This window comes from Chrysemys picta, chromosome 10, assembly GCF_011386835.1.
Source record: "Chrysemys picta bellii isolate R12L10 chromosome 10, ASM1138683v2, whole genome shotgun sequence".
NCBI classification, from domain to species: Eukaryota; Metazoa; Chordata; order Testudines; family Emydidae; genus Chrysemys; species Chrysemys picta.
The window spans coordinates 27,268,648-27,288,918 of NC_088800.1; the positions used below are offsets into that span (position 1 = coordinate 27,268,648).

A 20,271-nucleotide genomic window follows, 5' to 3' on the forward strand; every position below is an offset into this window, starting at 1 on the left:
TCATAGCATGGTGTTAGGATTAATATTTATAAGGAGATTTGAAAAGGAAGTAGACATTAATGCAAAGTAGTAATTTGCCTTCTGTTTTAAAACCAACCACAGTGGGTTTTTCCTCTCAAGAAAAGTCAATAATCTAACCCAAACAGATGCACCTGTTACCCCACATACTGTAAGATATTGTGACAGCTCAGGGCAATTGCATCTGTATTTCCCCTCATTGGTCCACTGAAGGGCACCCACTCTGAGGCTTCTAGCTTCTCAGCCATTTCCTTTGTGAGTGGAGACTCTCCCCCCCCCCCCCCCATGGTATTTCCAAGATGCACAGTTCTCTGCCTTCATTATGTTGTTTGCAGCACAGACAGAGGTTGCCTGAGGATAACAACTTGCTTTCTCTTCAGAGATGGTCAATGCATGTAATTGACATAGTTATAAGTTACATGTTACATGTTCATTACAGCTTCAGCTCGGAACAAACACCCAGCCTTATGAGGCCTCAGCAGGCCCAGTCCTTCCATCCCTACCCTAAGGAATGGGGCCCTCTGTGGACCGGGGGACCTGGCTGTTTGCTCGATCAAGAAGGCGGCCTTGAACCAGTTTAAAACAAGGCTGTTTATTCTTTGTCTGTTGGTCCCTGGATAATCCATTTTGACCTAGTGCAAACCTCTCCAGATGAGTGGCTTCAAAGGGTTGATAACAGAAGAAGTACATTAGCATTCCCCATCCTTACTAGTGAAAGTACATACAAAGACACGATAATACACAATTGCATTCTTAATACACTGTACCCCAAAGGTCTTAACCCTCATTCAATAAGCTTAAACTTTACGGAATTAAGTTAATCTTAATTCCATAAGGTTTGTTCAGGATATTATCAGTCTATCACGAGTATCACTCAGGCAATCAGTACAGGAAGGCTTAGTGCAAGAAGTAGTTTTTTTGAGGAATTTGAATGAGCAAGGGAAAGATAGTTGGCACTCCTGGAGTGGGAGGCTGTTTCAAATGTAGCAGGTGACGTGAACAAAGAGCCAAAAGTGGTTAAGAGGTAGGTGTTGGGAACCTTCAGGATGTACAAATGTCAGTGGAGGTTTTACTATTGACTTAAATGGAAGCAGCATTGGGCCAAATATTCATACAGCTTCGCTACTGAAATGCAGATATCTTTGGCATGTAGGGTGGCAATCAGAATTGTACTATATTATACTTTCGTAGTTAGCAGTGAAATTTGGTGGGTCCAGAGTCCAGGGGCAAATACAATTCACCTTACAGTAAGTTCTGTGGGATCTTTAATGACCACAGAGAGCAGACAAGACTTGCATTTGACTCAGGGAAGATGTCAAAAAAACCCTCAGAGATCTTCAGTATTTTCATTGAAAAGCACAAACATCCTTCAGCTCCAGGTGGATATGATCTTACAAAGCAAAAACCTACTTTTAAAATTAACCCAGACTGTCTCCTTCTCTAGAGTGAAGTGTTTTCATGCCGTATTTATATGATGAAACCCCAGATTAGGATGTTTGTATTAAGAAACCGTATTCTCCTACTAAATAGAGGGATTTTGTTTTAATTAGACAAAGATAAGTGTTGTTAATCCAACAATTATTGGTGGGTTTTTTTGGTAAAAATCATGAGGAAAGATACCTCCTAAATATAGTCTAGTCATATATTTCATTTCTCATTAGAAAGAAGGGTGCCGTCATTATGACTAGGGCTCCATGTCTGTCACTGAGGTCGTGGAAGTCATGGAGTCCGTGACTTCTGCAGCAGCCAGTGTGGCTGACCCCACCGTCTGGCCGCACTGGGCGGCCTCGCAGCTGGCCGTACTTTTCTGCTTTTGACAAAACAGAGGGACGCACAGGAAATGAAGAGATAGGATAGTAAAAGGTGGGGGGAATATAGCTTTTTTTGTTGTTTTTTCGGATACAAGATGGCTAGTCAGTTATGGATGGATGCTTTGGGGCTGGCAGGTTGGCCACAACAGCTGTTGCTCTGGATCTGGCTTACCTCTCTGGTCAGGGATGTAATTTGCCTGGCCTTGTCAGATTCCTCTCCTTCACTGCTCCTTCTAAGGCTGGACAGACCTAGGTGGGCTGCCTCGTCTTGTCATGCTGGTGCTATGCGGTGCAGTTGGTCTTAGGATTGAGTGGAAAAGTTGAAACAGAGAAAGAGGACAGGAGGAAGATAGTGGAGGGATAAAAAGGGGGAACTCTGGGGGTTCCCATTGTGTGCCAGGATCTGGGTTTCACAACAAAAATTTTCCATTACTATCTCACCCCCCAAAGTCTCTTCTTAGGGACCTCAAAAATGGGATGTTGAGTGGAATAGCCCCTCCTCATTATTTTGTCCACCAATTAGGCTTAATTTTTGCAGCACCAAATTGGGTCTGTTGATTTCTGGTTCAATACTCATCTTGTTTACCAGAAGTGATCTTAACACAGTCCTTGGCTGGCCTTAGTAGACTGTCTTTTGCGTTTATTTTTAAACAATTTTATATAACAGATAATTGGGACAGTTTATGAACCTATACCTACTTTCCAGCAGTTAAACTCACAGTTGGAGTAGAACCTGTGATGCCCCAATTATTACAGTGTATAATATGTATGTATAATTAACTCTTAGACTCCACCCAAAATTGTACTTGACTTTTGTACACTATGATCATGTGCCCCTATGTATTTATTTGAGTGAACAGTGTAATCTCTGATTTTATAAATAAGGTAACAGTGTTTCCCTGAAAAATCCAAAGTCTCTCTAATTTCAGGGCCTATCCTAATATTCCTGTTAGTATTACAGAAGAGAGTTCTGTCCTGATTTATGTAAATCCCAGCAGATTGGCTACCTGAAGTAGCTGCTAGCCAGCTAAATTGATGAAACTGATTTCACACTGAGTGAGCATGCATGCATTTCAGAGACCTCCACTTAATTTGTTGTACAGTAATATTGCCCCCCTACATTTAATTAAATCTCCTGGTTAATGTGCCCCTCCCCCCCACTTGCTTTACTTCCCCACCACCCCCTCCCAAACTATAATCAGATATATGTTGACACTGGTGAGAGTGGCAAGCTTATTGGCAGCTGATCTTCACCACATTTGTATGTAGCTGGCTACTGATCCAGGCTGAGGATAGACGTCCACATTCTGCTCACTTTCCCTACACCATGGGTGAAAACTCCATTTGTGGCAGGGAATTGTGGGGATGGGAACAAGGGACTAAAGACTGAGAGTTAGGATAAAGAGATTGAGCGTACTGTGTGTGTTAGGGAGAGATATCATGAGATATCTAGAGCGGAAATACAGAGCAGAATGCAGCAAGGATGTAGGGAGAAGAAAAAGTGGGGGGAGAGGGAAGAAAGATTAAAATATAGAGAATAGAACAGTGATCTCTCTGCTCCTTTCCTCACCCACCAAACCCTTTACCTCCATAGGTGTTTGTGTTTACCTTGAAAATCTGGTCACCCTATAGACAAACATGTTATGGTCTCAAACATTTACAGCAACTCAGAGTAAGGGGTATGTCATGGTTACAGGGCTAACAGCGTCTCTGTGCCTTTTTTGAGTGCATCCCCTCAGGTGACTTGTGCTTTTACCTATCCTGGGGTGGAATTCCACAACTCTCCAACTCTTAAAGTAGACACAGGATATTGTAGCCCTGGGTATCAACTGTTCTTACCTAGCAGGTCTGACTGACTTCATACTCTTGTGGTTCTTCCTTTCAGGAGTCTGAACAGAAGCATATGGTGATCAGACTTCTTAAAACCAATGTATTATTTATTTTAGCAATAAGAGCAAAACATTTAGAAAAGAGGATTTTAAAACAGTTAACACCCATGCCTAATTTACCTAAAGGCCTACCATCCTCTGACGGTAATCTGGGTACGCCTAACTTCTTCAGGCACCCCATCCTGTCTCTCTAGTCCCTCCCCTTGATAATTACCCGATTCTCTTGGGAATGTTCCTTTAACATGCCAGAAGTCTTTCATGTCCTGTGCTTACAGGAGTTTTGTGGATTAGCTGCAGAGGGGGCAAAATCTTCAAAGTTAATCATGGCATTGTTCCTTAACAACCCTCATGTGTTTGCAGAGATGTAGTTTTTCTTAAGCCATTCCTTCCCTTCTTGCCTGTTTGTTTGTTTTTTTTCAGACTCTCTTGTTGTGTTAAATCAATATAGTGATACAGAAAACATCTAAATAACCAGGTTAATATACAGGATTCATAGTCATAAGACTGGAAGGGACCTCAAGAGGTCATCTAGTCCAGTCCCCTGCACTCATGGCAGGACCAAGTATTATCTAGACCATCCCTGACAGGTATTTGTCTAACCTGCTCTTAAAAATCCCCAATGATGGAGATTCCACAATCTCCCTAAGCAATTTATTCCAATGCTTAATCACCCTGACAGGAAGTTTTTCCTAATGTCCAACCTAAATCTCCCTTGCTGCAATTTAAGCCCATTGCTTCTTGTCCTATCCTCGGAGGTTAAGAACAATTTTTCTCCCTCCTCCTTGTAACAGCCTTTTACATACTTGAAAACTGTTATCTCCCCCCTCAGTCTTTTCTTTTCCAGACTGAAAAAAAACAATTTTTTTCAATCTTCCCTCAACGGTCATATTTTCTAGATCTTTAATCATTTTTGTTGCTCTTCTCTGGACTCTCTCCAATTTGTCCACATCCTTCCTGAAATGTGGCACCCAGAACTGGACACAATACTCCAGTTGAGGCCTAATCAGCGTAGTGTGGAGTGGAAGAATTACTTCTTGTGTCTTGCTTACAACACTCCTGCTAATACATCCCAGAATGATGTTCCCTTTTTTTGCAACACTATTGCACTATTGACTCATATTTAGCTTGTGACCCTTTGACCCCCATATCCTTTCCAAAGTACTCCTTCCTAGGCAGTCATTTCCCATTTTGTATATGTGCAACTGATTGTTCCTTCCTAAGTGGAGTACTTTGCATTTGTCCTTATTTAATTTCATCCTGTTTACTTCAGACAGTTTCTTCAGTTTGTCAAGATCATTTAGAATTATCCTATCCTCCAAAGCACTTGCAACCCCTCCCAGCTTGGTATCATCTGCAGACTTTATAAGTGTACTCTGAATGCCATTATCTAAATCACTGATGAAGATATTGAACAGAACCAGACCCAGAACTGTTCCCTGCGGGACCCTACTCATTATGCCCTTCCAGCATGACTCTGAACCACGGATAATTACTGATAAATACTTTCTGTAACCCTTTGCGGACCCACCTTACAGTAGCTCCATCTAGGTTGCATTTCTGTAGTCTGTTTATGAGAAGGTCATGCCAGACTGTATCAAAAGCTTTACTAAAGTCAAGATATATCACATCTACTGCTTTCCCCCTGTAAAAGGGTTAACCGGGGCTCGACCCTCTCCAGGGCGGCAGGGAACCACACCGGCTCCCTACATACAGTTATTGTTCGGGGAATTAGTCTGTCCACGGGGGTCTCCCTCGGCAGCCCTTGCGCTAACTGAAATAAACAATGGAAGCCCAGGCCCCGGGTCAGGGCGGGCAACAATGAGTCACGGGCTCAGACCCTCGGGCAGGGCTAAGCAGGAGCAGTACAATTAATAGCAGGCCCAGGCCCTAGGTCAGGGCGGGGCAATGCAGAGTCAGAGCTCAGGCCCTCAGGCAGGGCTGAGCAACCACAGTATAAATAGGATCAAGCCCAGGCCCTAGAACAGGGCGGGGCAATGCAGAGTCAGAGCTCAAGCCCTCAGGCAGGGCTGAGAAACAACAGTAGGCCCCAAGCCTCTTCAGCCCTGGGAGAGGGGGAGACTGCCAACCACGGGTTGGGTGGCAGGGGGGACATAGGCCCTCCCACTCCACTGCGTTCCAGCCTGGGGCCCTAGCAGCGGCAGAAGACTCGCTGCTTAGTCAGTGGGGATCCTGGCCGCAACACACTGACATGGGCTCTGGCAGTGCTGCAGCCACTTCCAGACTTCCCCTCGGGTAGTACCTGGGACTGGGTGTTGTCCTCTGGGGGATCCAGCACCATAGGTTCCTCCGGGTAGCGGGCGAGTGGCAGGCCCGGCAACTCCTCCGGGTAGCGGGCGCAGGGCGGGCCTGGCCAGTCCTGGCGGCCACATTGGGCCGCAGAGTTTTCCCAGTCACGAGCTAGGCTGGAGACATCTGGTCTCTCTAGCGCTGGGGCCTTACTGACCTCTGAGGGCGAGCCTTTATACTTCCGGGTCGCCGCCTGAACCTCTGAGGGACGGGCTCTTCCCTTTCCGGGGCGGCGGGGAGCCACACCGCCTCACTACATCCTCTCCCCCCCCCCCATCTTGTTATTCTGTCAAAGAAAGCTATCGGGTTGGTTTGACACCATTTGTTTTTGACAAATCCATGCTGACTGTTACTTATCACCTTGTTATCTTCTAGATGTTTGCAAATTGATTGCTTAATTATTTGCTCCATTATCTCTCTGCGTACAGAAGTTAAGCTGACTGGTCTGTAATTCCCTGGGTTTTCCTTATTTCCCTCTTTATAGATGGGAACTATATTTGCCCTTTTCCAGTCTTCTGGAATCTCTCCCATCTTCCATGACTTCTCAAAGATAATCTCTAATGGCTCAGATATCTCCTCAGACAGCTCCTTGAGTATTCAAGGATGCATTTCATCAGGCCCTGGTGGCTTGAAGACATCTAATTTGTCCAAGTAATTTTTAACTTGTTCTTTCCCTATTTTAGCCTCTTCTGATCCTACCTCATTTTCACTGGTATTCACTATGTTAGACCTCCAGTCACCACCAACCTTCTTGGTGAAAACCAAGATACAGAAATCATTAAGCACCTCTGCCATTTCCACATTTTCTGTTACTGTTTTTCTCCCCTCATTGAGTAACTGGCCTACCCTGTCCTTGGTCTTCCTCTTGCTTCTAATGTATTTGTAGAATGTTTTCTTGTTACCCATTATATTTCTAGCTAGTTTGATCTCATTTTGTGACTTGGCCTTTCTAATTTTGTCCCTACATACTTGTGTTATTTGTTTATATTTATCCTTTGTAATTTGATCTAGTTTCCACTTTTTGTAGGACTCATTTTTTTTATTTTTAGATCATTGAAGATCTCCTAGTTAAACCAGCGGTGTCTCTTGCCCTACTTCCTATCTTTCTTACGCAGTGGAATAGTTTGCTCTTGTGCCCTTAATAATGTCTCTTTGAAAAACTGCCGCGTTGTACCCGCGAGAACAGAAAAGACCACCTGTTCGGCCTCCAAGAAGATGGGAAGATGACATTGTAATTCGTTTCGGACGAACGTGGAGAAGAAATTCAAGAATGCGAGAAGAATGGCGGACGTGTTGTGATTGGCACAGACTTAACAACAGCTGAAGACCGATCGATCCAGGTGGTGAAAAACTGCCAACTGTCTTCTATTATTTTTCCCCTTAGACTTGCTTCCCATAGGATCTTACCTATCAACTCCCTGAGTTTGCTGAAATCTGCTGCCTTGAAATCCATTGTCTTTATTTTGCTGTTCTCCCTCCTACCATTCCTTAGAATCTTGAACTCATCATTTCATGATGCCTGAGTTTCCTCACCACTCCAGAGCATTCTTTCGGCTGTGGACAGGGTCCTCTATGGGATCCAGGATTATTTCCTTGCAGCTGTATGACTTCTCTGTCAAAACATGGAGCCTCTCTTCCTAGGTCAGCTTGCTTCCTCTGACTGTGGCCAGACCATCCCCTTCCCCTCTCCTTCCTATATTTCCTGTGTCTTACTGTGAATTTTCCCCTGACCCACCCAGCCTCTATGGCCAACATCAGTATGTTGGTGTCTTTTTGTCCAGTTTGGGGAATTTTCTGCTATCCATTTTCCCCTCTCCTTTCAGACAGGATGAGGAGGTATCCTCTTCCAGCTCAAGCAAACCCATTGTTCCAACGTACTTTAACCTGAATACATGGTTGTTGAGTTCTAATGACTCTACATTGTCCCTGGTCTGTGAACAATCCTGCTAGAATCATGGTGGGTACACATCAACAGAGAGCATTTATGATACAGTAACTTCATAATAACCAGAATTTGTAAGTTATACATATAGATTTCCCCAAATCATCAGAGGCAGGGGCTAGTTCTAGACTATGCAGGGCATTAAAGATAATCACTATTAGCATGAATTGTTGGGATGTGAACAAGAAGCCAGTTCAGAGACTTTATCACAGATGTAATCCCATATGCTCACATTGCTTAAATGTATCTTATTTTCATTAGCTGTAGCTTCTGCTTGAATTCTGTGGGAAGGACTAAGTATGTTTTTGTAGTCAAGTTTGAAGGCAGCACAGGCATCTAGCTCTTGGAAGGTCTACATAACAGAAAAATAGCTATAGTTTCGTGGCCTGCTGTAGATTGTGAAAGACAGTATGGACCAATATTGCTGCTTGGGGATTTAAGGGTTTATCTATACAGGGGAGTTACTGTAAAATAAGAAGGGTGCAAATTTAGATCTCAATAGCTATTCCCACTTCGACATTTTGTGTGGACGCTCTTATTCCGCACTGAGGGCCTTTTAGCAGTTTGGGGTAATCCATTTCTAAACGAATTAACCTAAAACTCACAAAGGCGCAAAATAAGAGTATCCATATGGGGAGCTACTGTGGAATACCTATTCAGCAATAGCTGTTCTACACTATCTATTCTGGACTTTTTCCCTGTGGAGACAAATCCTTGCAACAGAACTCAAGGGCTGCGCACCATTTTGGCAAAAATCTTGTATGCACACTTGCCAAAGGTTTTGAAAGTCATTAGTTTGTAGTGTTATAGGGTATGTCTACACTATGAGAGTAGTTTGATTGTACTTAAATCGAATATGTGGAATCGATATTACAAAGTCGAACGTGTGTATCCACACTAAGGACAGTAATTCGACTTTGAGTCCACACTAACGGGGCAAGCGTCGACATTGGAAGCGGTGCACTGTGGGCAGCTATCCCACAGTTCCCGCAGTCTCCGCTGCCCATTGGAATTCTGGGTCGAGCCCCCAATGCCAGCTGGGGAAAAAAATGTGTCAAGGGTGGTTATGGGTAACTGTCGTCATCCAACCGTCACTCCCGCCCTCCCTCCCTGAAAGCGCCGGCGGGCAATCAGTTCGCACACTTTTCTGGTGAGTGACAGCGCGGACGCCACAGCACTGCGAGCATCGAGCCCGCTGCAACCATCGCTGTAGTTATGGCCGTTGTCAACACCTCGCACCTTATCATCCACCTTTTCCAGAGGCAGATGCTGAGAAATTGGGCGAGGAGGCTACGGCAGCGCGGTGAGGACATGAAGTCTGAGGGTGGCACAGACCTCTCACAAAGCACGGGACCCCGCGTCGTGACTATCATGGTGGCAATGGGTCATGTTAATGCTGTGGAACGGCGATTCTGGGCCCGGGAAATAAGCACGGACTGGTGGGACCGCATAGTGCTGCAGGTCTGGGATGAATCACAGTGGCTGCGAAACTTTCGGATACGGAAGGGAACTTTCCTGGAACTTTGTGAGTTGCTGACCCCTGCCCTGAAGCGCAAGGACACCCGGATGCGAGCAGCCCTGACTGTCCAGAAGCGAATGGCCATAGCCCTCTGGAAGCTTGCAACGCCAGACAGCTACCGGTCAGTCGTGAATCACTTTGGCGTCGGCAAATCTACCGTGGGGGTTGCTGTGATGCAAGTAGCCAACGCAGTCGTTGAGCTACTGCTGTCAAAGGTAGTGACCCTTGGAAACGTCCAGGTCATTATAGATGGCTTCGCAGCGATGGGATTCCCAAACTGCGGTGGGGCTATAGCTGGAACTCACATCCCTATCCTGGGACCGGACCACCAGGCCAGCCAGTACATTAACTGAAAGGGCTACTTTTCAATGGTGCTGCAAGCACTGGTGGACCATAGGGGACGTTTTACAAACATCAACGTAGGATGGCCGGGCAAGGTTCATGACGCTCGTGTTTTCAGGAACTCTGGTCTGTTTAGATGGCTGCAGGAAGGTATTTACTTCCCGGACCAGAAAATAACTGTTGGGGACGTGGAGATGCCTATGGTGATCCTCTGGGACCCAGCCTACCTGCTAATACCCTGGCTCATGAAGCCCTATACAGGCGCCCTGGACAATGAAAAAGAACTCTTCAACTACCGTCTGAGCAAGTGCAGAATGGTGATGGAGTGTGCTTTTGGACGTCTCAAGGGGAGATGGAGAAGCTTACTCACTCGCTCAGATCTCAGCGAAACCAATATCCCCGTTGTTATTGCAGCTTGCTGTGTGCTCCACAATCTCTGTGTGAGCAAGGGGGAGACCTTTATGGCGGGGTGGGAGGTTGAGGCCAATAGCCTGGCCGCTGATTACGCCCAGCCAGACAGCCGTGCGATTAGAAGAGCCCAGCGGGACGCGCTGTGCATCCGGGAGGCTTTGAAAGCTAGGTTCCTCAGTGAGCAGGGTAACCTGTGACTATTAAGTTTGTTTAAAGAGAAGCTGAACCTGCCCCCGTTTCTTTACCCACTTACTGTTGACTATCCTCTCCAGCTACATACCCCGTTCACCCCATCCCCTCCCCCCTTCCAACACACATTTAAAAATAAAAGAAATGGAACTTTGTTAATGGACACCATTTTCTTTATTACGGATTTTGCGGTAAAGTGTTGAAACTGGGATGCAGACTGTGGTGGGGAGCGGGCGTAGTGATGGAAAGAACGCTTCTGAACTCGAGGAATGACAGGCTCCTGCTCCTAGAGTGGTCCGCAGTGGTGGACTGGTTGTTTCAATGGAGCCTGCGACCCCTCCTTTTCGGGACTCTGTGTGGGGGCTATTTGACTTTGTGGCAGGGGAGGACGGTTACAGATCCCCTGCTGCGTGGCTCTGTGATCCAGGACAAGGACCGCTGCATAAGATCTCTATCCGCCCACCCCCACCACAAAGTCACATGCCGCCCCCCCCCCCCACCACACACACACACACACAGAACATGAAAACCACCTCCCAGACTGACCAGGGTGCCTAGTGACTGCAATGTGTGTGTGACCTTCTGCTGAACCTGCCCCCGTGTCTGTACCCTGGTAAAGGTGACTGTCCTCTCCAATTACCAATCCCCTCCCCCCCCCTTCAAACACTCTCCCCTAAAAGAACATGATGGAAACAGTAATTAACAGAAACTTATCTTTTATTAGCAACTACACAGTTGGGGGATGAAACTGGGACGGGAGCTTGCGTGAGGCGGGAAGGAAAGGACTTATCAAATTTTTGGGAATGAGAGCCTTCTGGTACTGCAGGGGTGGAGTGACAGTTTTCACAGCCCCTGCCGCCCCTCCTTCTTGGGACTTTGGGTGAGGAGGTATGGGAGTTTGTGGCAGGGGAGGGCGGTTAGAGATAGACTGCAGCGGGGCTCTGTCCTCCTGCCTCCGGTCCTGCAGAACATCCACAAGGCGCCGGAGTGTGTCTGTTTGCTCCCTCATTAGTCCAAGCAGCGTTTGAGTCGCCTGCTGGTCTTCCTGCCGCCACCTCTCCTCCCGTTCGCTGTGTGCTCGCTGGTATTGCGACATGTTCTCCCTCCACTGGGTCTGCTGGGCCGCATCGGCTCAGGAGCAGCCCGTAAGTTCTGAGAACATGTCGTCCCGTGTCCTTTTCTTTCTCCGCCTAATCTGCGCCAGCCTCTGCGAGGGGGATGCCAGGGTAGGTCAGGAGACATTCGCAGCTGTGGGATGGGAAAAAGGGAGTGAATTCCTCACAAAGATAATTTTTTGTGAACAATGAACATAGTCTTTCTCTGTGAACAAGACCATGCACAGCACCTATCACATGCGCACTCAGGACAGTCAAATTTTCGGCCTTTGCATTCAAGTGCCTGGAGTCTTGCAGTGGAGATCAGACAAGCGGGGCAGGACAGCGGAATTCGGGTAGCAGGCTGACATGGTAAGCCGTAGACTTTTGGCTGCTTAAAACTTAAATTATAGCAGTGCACTCCTTGCACGTTCAAAGCAATGCTCCTATCATTGGCCAGTTCCTGCTGCCGGCAATCCGGCCAGCATGAACTCTGCCCCTGTCCCACCCCCTCATGGCTGTCCCCGGGAAAGATCCCTGTATGCTGCCTCTCTCCCGCCTCCACCGTGTGGCTGTAAACCGCCGGTGACAGTTCTGTAAAGGAACAGGCAAGCAGTCCCAATAGTAACATTCCCCTAATTCTAAGCAGGTCACCATGAGCGACATCACTCTGCTGAGAATTTCTGAGATCGAGAAAGAACGCATGCTGCGTGAAAGCCAGCAAAAACCAGGGCCGTATTCTCTGCAAGGCAATGATCCCAGAGTACTTGATGATAGCCCGGCGAGGAAAAGTTTCCTACCATGGAGGATACAATAAGGCCGCTCTCCCCAGGTACCTCATGCAAAGGCTTTCCAATTACCTCCAGGAGAGCTTTGTGGAGATGTCCTATGAGGATTTCAGCTCTATCCCCGGACATATAGACCTTCTTTTCCAGTAGCTGCACTGGCAAGGACTAAAAAGTAGAGCGCCTAGGGCAAACTAATCATGATAAACCGGACATTGTTAGATTCTTTTGCAGTAGTTGCACTGCCAAAGACTAAAACGATAAGCGCCTAGGGCAAACAAATCATGAAAAACCCATTGTTAATATTCCTGTTCTGTTCAAAATAAATGTTTACATGTTTAAAACACTTACCGACTGATCCTTCCCCTGATTCAGGGTCTGGGTTAATGCCAGGGGACGGTTGGTAGGGGATTTCTATGAGGGTGATGAAGAGATCCTGGCTGTCTGGGAAATCAGCATTGTAAGCGCTGTCGACTGCCTCGTCCTCCTCCTCACCTTCCTCATCTTCCCCGTCCACTAACATCTCCGAGGAAGCGGCCGTCGACAATATCCCATCCTCAGAGTCCACGGTCAGTGGTGGGGTAGTGGTGGCGGCCGCACCTAGAATGGAATGCAGTGCCTTGTAGAAACGGCATGTCTGGGGCTGGGATCCGGAGCGTCCGTTTGACTTTTTGGTCTTCTGGTACGCTTGTCTCAGCTCCTTGATTTTCACACTGCACTGAGTTGCATCCCGACTGTACTCTCTCTCTGTGCTGGCTTTTGAGATCTTCTTGTAGATCTTTGCATTCCGTCTTTTCGATCGCAGCTCTGAAAGCACGGATTCATCGCCCCACACAGCGATCAGATCCAAGACTTCCCGATCGGTCCATGCTGGGGCCCTCTTTCTATTCTGAGATTTCATGGTCACCTCTGCTGGAGAACTCTGCATCGTTGCCAGTGCTGCTGAGCTCACCACGATGTCCAAACAGGAAATGAGATTCAAACTGCCCAGACAGGAAAAGGAATTCAAATTTTCCCGGGGCTTTTCCTGTGTGGCTGGTCAGAGCATCCGAGCTTGGACTGCTGTCCAGAGCGTCAGAGTGGTGCACTGTGGGATAGCTCCCGGAGCTATTAGCGTCAAATTCCATCCACACCTACCCTAATTCGACATGGCCATGTTGAATTTAGCGCTACTCCCCTCGTTGGGGAGGAGTACAGAAAACGAATTTGAGACCTTTATGTCAAACTAAATAGCTTCCTTGTGTGGACGGGTGCAGCGTTAATTCGATTTAACGCTGCTAAATTCAACATAACCTCCTAGTGTAAACCAGGCCATAGAAGCCCTATAAAAATAGATTTGATTTGCAATTAAGTTGAGATGTTGTATAAGTCTAATCATTCTAAGTAGCTCAGTTTTAAAAGGTTTCAAAAATTTGCTTGTCTAGGCAAATGCTTCCATCAGCTTCTTGAGAATCAAGTATTAAGGTTTTTCAGCCCTTATGATTTTGAAACCTTTCCAAAATTGTCACCTGATGCTGTTCTGTCTTCCAGAGTTTTCAGAGAGCTTTAGTGCTGCTTATGTTGTTTATAGTTTTGCCAAGATGCAGTGGAGTGAAAACTTGCCTTGTTAGTTTCCATTTCTGCCTTTTTTGAATCCCACTGGAAGCAGTGAAACTGACAATTGAATTTCATTTTCATCAGTTGCAGAAGTAGGCACTGGAACTATTTTCCAAGGAGTATGACTCCAATTGAGGTTTGGGTTCCATGTTCAGAGTTGGTAAAGAAGTAAACAGAGAAGACTTTCTTCTTTTCTAGCAGCCCCAGAGGCTTGGGAGACTGGCGTGAGAGCTTCACATTTATCAGACGCCTACTAGTTGGAGGCTGATACAAAAGATGGTGCTCCAAGCAAGATTCAGGGATTTCAGCACCAATTCTTTCTTTGTGTGTATATGGAGAGAGGTTTCACTTAAGTATTTCCACAGGAATTTGGCCCAGTGTTTAGTATCTGTTTCCTTTTGCTATTAGGTATTCTCTTTAAAATAAATAAATAAAAATCCTATATCTGAATTTGCATGATGGAGGGGAGAGAGGAAAAGCTTGATGGGATAATTTAGAATAGTGAAATATGAGAGAGAGAGAGAGGGATGGACCTTGTGAGAAGGAAGGAAAATGTAGGAGAGGAAGTAGAGAAAAAACATTCTAGGGAAAGAGCAGGAGTTGGAGGGGAAGAGAAAGGAAAGAAGAAAAGGTGAGTGAAGCGAAGAAGGAAAAGATGGTAGAAAAGCAAGTTAACTTTCCACTACGTACAATTAAAAAAAAAAAAAAAATTTAACCATGTTACATTAAATACAGTACACAAGCAGTATGCAACTGTCATTCCTTTAAGTTGTGTGACCGTACTGTCGTGTTGTGGTGGAGAGATCTTTCACCCTTGTGTGTGTTTAGTTCATGTACTAGAAAGTATTTTCTATTTTTTGAAATATAGTATGGTATCCCTTAGAGATATCCTATAGGATCTGGGCCCCCTTGTGCTAGGTGCTGTATAAACACAGAGATAGGTATGCTCTCTGCTCAGAAGAGCTTGTAAAAACATTAAAATCAAAAAGTGAAACACAAACTTCCTCAAATATACTTCTCAGTTTTTGAAGCAAAATCCTTTTCTTTCACAGGTCAAGCTGCCACCAATGATGGAAATCATAACTGCTGAACAGCTGATGGAATATTTAGGTTAGTAGTGACCCAGGATAGATTTATAATTATATTTAAGAAAGTAGTTTATCACTTGGTAGTATTACATGAGAATATTTTTCCATATAACTTTTTCTCCAGCAGGTTTTGATTGAATATAGGTTACGCAAAATATAATCTGGTATACTAGACTACCTTGGTTAGCATTCGTTCTTTTCATTGGTGCTGCTAATGGAAGTTCTGTGCTCTACCTTCATGGTTATATGTAAAATGTTGCTGTGACTGCCAGCTTATGGCCTGGATCATGCAGATGGCCTGGCCTCATGCTCCAGGATGCCAATAGACATTTTCTTCTTCATGTTCCTTGCTTTGTTCATATTCTATCTCCTGAAAAGTACGAAGACAATTGTTTCTTTTAAATTTCTACAGTGACTTTATTTTTCTCCTTGTTCTTGCCTAATCACAAGAACAACAAAAAATTAATGTAATTGGCACGGTAGGTAATTGGCACGGGGGTCTCTTATTTGCAGGCTCCACTTCATTCTCAGGTTCAGTCTCTAACCCATCTACAACTGTTTCCAGAGGACAAGTCTAACTCTGATAGTCCAGAACATTCAGATATTCAAGGTTCAATCACCACACATTTTAAGCTCTAGACACTACAGGTCCTTCCCTCCCAGCCTAATAACTTTGGAGTGATGTTTCAGTTTTTTGTATAAAATTAACCTGAAAAAGTGAAAAGAACGATTTTCTCTATAACATTCCTTCCCTAGGGAATAGTTTATTGTGGGTTAAAATAACAAGGAGGAAAAACACATAAAGATTAGGCACTATACAATGAATGGATCTGTGCTACTGTAGGAAGCACTTGTATAGATGGACTGTTTAGATTTACTTTTTATGAGCATGTATTATGGAACTGTGAGGGGTGGTTTTTTCTTAAAGCAGGAATTCAACCACTTTATGTATAAGGAATACAGCATATCCTTCCCACAATTATTGCACTTGCTCTTTTATTTGTCAATTCATTCTGCACCAAATTTGGTTAATTAGTTTGAAATAACATCAGTTTTAAAGTTTTTTAATGAGTTCTTTAAGAAATTTAGCATCCAGTGTCTGAACACTTTACTATGAATTATTTTAATAATGGAATAACAGACTTCAAACTCCCCATAGAGTTAAAACTCACTGAAATCTCATGCATTGGCTCTATTTGAGGGCATTCATTTTATGATTAGTAGTAACTTCCTGCTTTTACTTTTCATAACTGAGGCTGATAAATAGAATTTTGGTATTTAGGGAATGCCACAGAGAACTGTTCTCTTAGGAAACGGCCACCACCTCTTGTTGTTCCCAATAGGAAAGAAATTAGGCCATGCTGAGGAGATCGTGGACCCTCACGGCATAGGTGACACCATCTTCTTTGAGAGCAGCTTTGCTTCACGCTTGCTGAGAACAAAGGGAGGTAATGGCTGTTTTGTAAGAGGTCATTTTAACTGAGGGCTACTGTCATCTCTGTCCCATCAAGAACCATAGGAGATGGCAAGAAAGAATGGGAAACATCACTTGGTTTATATGGCCATATACATATCTGTGATTTGGGGCTGCTTGTCAGTCAGAGGCACTAAACATTAAATTTTTCTTAGTTGCAGTAATTAAAAAATTCTTGTTTGTTTTTCCCAGTAGCCTTTATTTTAATCTACTGTTTGAAGGCTATTCTAAGCATATAGAGTTGAGGTTATTTATGAAATTTAGTAACCAGCATCCATTACATATAGCAAACAGTGAAGAATAATAATGGAGATTTAAAACACTTCTACCATTGCTAATGCTACAAAGAAACTCTTAAGCAGCCCTACTAGTAAACTGGCTATGGAGAATATTCTATAACATATTTTCATAAGGATGAATTACAACCCTGGACTGATTGATTCTTCTGTGAGTGATTGCCTAAATGGATTTTGCTCTTGGTGTGCATATGCTTCATGCATGTGAGATGGTTTCTTTTGGGCAGTAGAGTGTGGGGCTCTGCCTGCATCCTACATGCCCTTTTATCCCCTCACCTGATGGCGTAAAGGTTGGAACAGGTCTAGCTGTCCCTGAGTTCTTTCTTATGGCCAGAGGTTCTGTTTCGCAGCCATAGCAGTTGTCTCCTTTGCTCTGGAGACTGTGCTAGTGGGTGTTAGTCAGAATCATAGTTAATCATCTGTTTACAAAAACACATGTCTTTTTCCCTTAGATAAACTTGTTAGGTTAGACACTCTCCTTTCCCCTCCCGAGGGTATTAGCACTGATAAGATTTAAAATCTGTTATTTCAAGTTCAGGATGGTGATTTTGACCTCTATAATTCACTCATTAGATCTTCAGGACTGATTTGCAGCTCTTGACTTGCAAGATGCCTATTCTATATATCAGTCCAGCCAGTCTACAGGAAATACTTCAGATTCATGGTGGGAACATCTTGCTACCAGTCCTACCCTTGATCTTTCCACATCACTGAATGTATTCAATAGTTGTGGTGATTATCTAAGGAGATAAAGAATCCAGGTTCATCCATAACTTGATTACTAGAGGATTCGAGGAAGATCACCACAACAGGTGATTAACTCAGTACAAATAATTCTAATGTGGTTTGCCTCGCTAGATCCACATCAAAAGACAAAAAACTGTACTGACTCAGCGTAGATTTCTTAGGAACACTGATAGAGTCCAGGTCCATGACAGCTTATCTTACACAAGAGATTCCAAATAATGATAGGTTTTATCAACCCACTTCAAGATCAATTAAGACCATCAGTAAGAACGTGTCTCAGGCTACTAGGACCCATGGCCTCATGCTCTTACGTCCGAGATTGTCAGACTTGACCTACATTCTATTGAAGGATGGTTGAAGTTGAAATCAGTTTATCTATCCAGAAGGCACTGCATGGACATGATGGTCACAGTCCCTCAAAAAGCTCTCTCCTCATCAGGTGTACAACACAGTACCTGCTGCCTCCCAAGACACTCAGACATCTCAAAAAGCTTTTCTCTACATAAATATCTAGAGCTCAGAACCGTCCAACTGGCATGAAAAAGCATTTCGGATCCACAGTACATGTTCTGACAGACTTTACCACAACTATGCATTATGTCAACAAGCCATGGGGGAGCAAGGTCATTCCCTGCTCTATCAGGAGCCATGTGGCAATGGAATTGGTGCATTCTGAATCAAACCACTGTGGTTGCCTGGCCGTCCTGGTCTCATTATTTTCATAGAACAGCTGATGGGCTGTTCTCAGATTACCATGCGTGATCTGTCAGAGACTCAGTCCTACATAACATCTTTCACAAATGGAGATTTCCAGAAATAGATCTGTTTGCCCCAGACCAGAACAACAGAAGTCTGACAATCTGTTTAAGAGGGTGTTGGAGTCAATCCTCCCTGACAGATGTCATTTTTTGTTTGTTTTTGTTTTTGTTTTTTAATTGCCTGGCTACTAAGACTAATGCATACCTTTCCACCAATGTCCATGATGCCAAGGGTACTGAGGACACACTCCAGTTTGGGCCAGGCAGTTGTGGTATTTAGAACTGATGAACGTTTCAACATAGCCACCATCACCTTACCGGCCCTGGCTGCGTAGTCTTTGAGAACAACAGTTAGATTATACACCTGGACCCAACTCTGTTACATCTGACAGCCAGGATGTTGGCTGGATGATGTCCACAGAAAGAAGCTTTCTTCTGAGGTTCAGAACATTCTGCTCTATAATAATAAATGGAGATATCCCATCTCCTAGAACTGGAAGGGACCTTGAAAGGTCATCGAGTCCAGCCCCCTGCCTTCACTAGCAGGACCAAGTACTGATCTTGCCCCAGATCCCTAAGTGGCCCCCTCAAGGATTGAACTCACAACCCTGGGTTTAGCAGGCCAATGCTCAAACTACTGAGCTATCCCTCCCCCCCTGCTCTAAAGCAGGAAGCCTTCATGAGATTTAATTATAAAGCTGAATGGAAGAGATTTTTTTTTTGTTTTGAGGATCTCAGCACCAGCTTTCTCCCCTGACATCACCAATTTCAGCAATACTGGACTATTTACTAACTCTGAAATAATCTCAGTTTTTCAATCAGCTCCATAAGGTTCCTTCTAGCAGCAATATCTGCATAACACACTCCTATCCAGGGAGCCATACTTTTTTTGTTTTTCCCACATCCCACAGCAGGAAGATTCCTTAAAGGCCTCATTCACATTTTTCCACTGATTTGGAAGCCCCCTTATCCTTGGGACCTCAATATAGTATTAGTAGACTTGGAAGGATGAGCTTTTCCTCGATAATTGTCATAAATGTCAATTTCACTATACACACACAAACCAACCAGAAAGTATTTCCTTAATCAAAATTTGCAAATAGGCAAACTAAGAGAAATGCTGCCTGAGAACTTAGTTTGATTTAAGGATATTTACTTTGTATACTTTAAAAAGAAGAACAGGAGGACTTGTGGCACCTTAGAGACTAACAAATTTATTAGAGCATAAGCTTTCGTGGACTATAGCCCACTTCTTCGGATGCATATAGAATGGAACATATATTGAGGAGATATATATACACACATACAGAGAGCATAAACAGGTGGGAGTTGTCTTACCACCTCTGAGAGGCCAATTAATTAAGAGAAAAAAACTTTTGAAGTGATAATCAAGCTAGCCCAGCACAGACAGACAGTTAGATAACAAGTGTGAGAATACTTACAAGGGGAGATAGATTTCAATGTTTGTAATGGCCCAACCATTCCCAGTCCTTATTCAAACCGGAGTTGATTGTGTCTAGTTTGCATATCAATTCTAGCTCAGCAGTTTCTCGTTGGAGTCTGTTTTTGAAGTTTTTCTGTTGTAATATAGCCACCCGCAGGTCTGTCACTGAATGACCAGACAGGTTAAAGTGTTCTCCCACTGGTTTTTGAGTATTTTGATTCCTGATGTCAGATTTGTGTCCATTAATTCTTTTGCGTAGAGACTGTCCGGTTTGGCCAATGTACATGGCAGAGGGGCATTGCTGGCACATGATGGCAAAGGAGGTGCTGTCGTCATCATGAATAAATTGGAATATGACCAGGAGGCTGCTAGACAGCTCTCTAACACCACATTCTACAGGCCATTATCCTCTGATCCCACTGAGGATTACCTAAAGAAACTACACCATCTGCTAAAAAAACTCCCTGACAAAGCACAGGAACAAATCTGTACAGACACATGCCTAGAACCCCGACCAGGGGTATTCTATTTGCTACCCAAGATCCATAAACCTGGATATCC

At 44.4% G+C, this 20,271-nt stretch overlaps 1 protein-coding gene across 13 annotated transcripts in view; it reads left to right on the forward strand.

Annotated features, from left to right (window-relative positions):
• MINDY2 (MINDY lysine 48 deubiquitinase 2) overlaps positions 1-20,271 on the forward strand; it is a 107,359-nt gene that overhangs the window by 1,777 nt on the left and 85,311 nt on the right. For 10 of the 13 annotated variants that reach the window (XR_010590729.1, XR_010590730.1, XR_010590727.1 and 7 more), the window contains exons 2-3: positions 14,956-15,013; positions 16,335-16,439. Coding sequence is in view for 7 of the 13 variants with exons in the window: in XM_065558272.1 (XP_065414344.1) it covers positions 14,956-15,013; positions 16,335-16,439 (163 nt within the window). In the remaining 6 variants the exon portion in view is untranslated. The remainder of the gene's footprint in view (positions 1-14,955; positions 15,014-16,334; positions 16,440-20,271) is intronic. The other 3 variants (XR_010590728.1, XM_008164104.4, XM_024101855.3) reach the window with 1 other exon arrangement.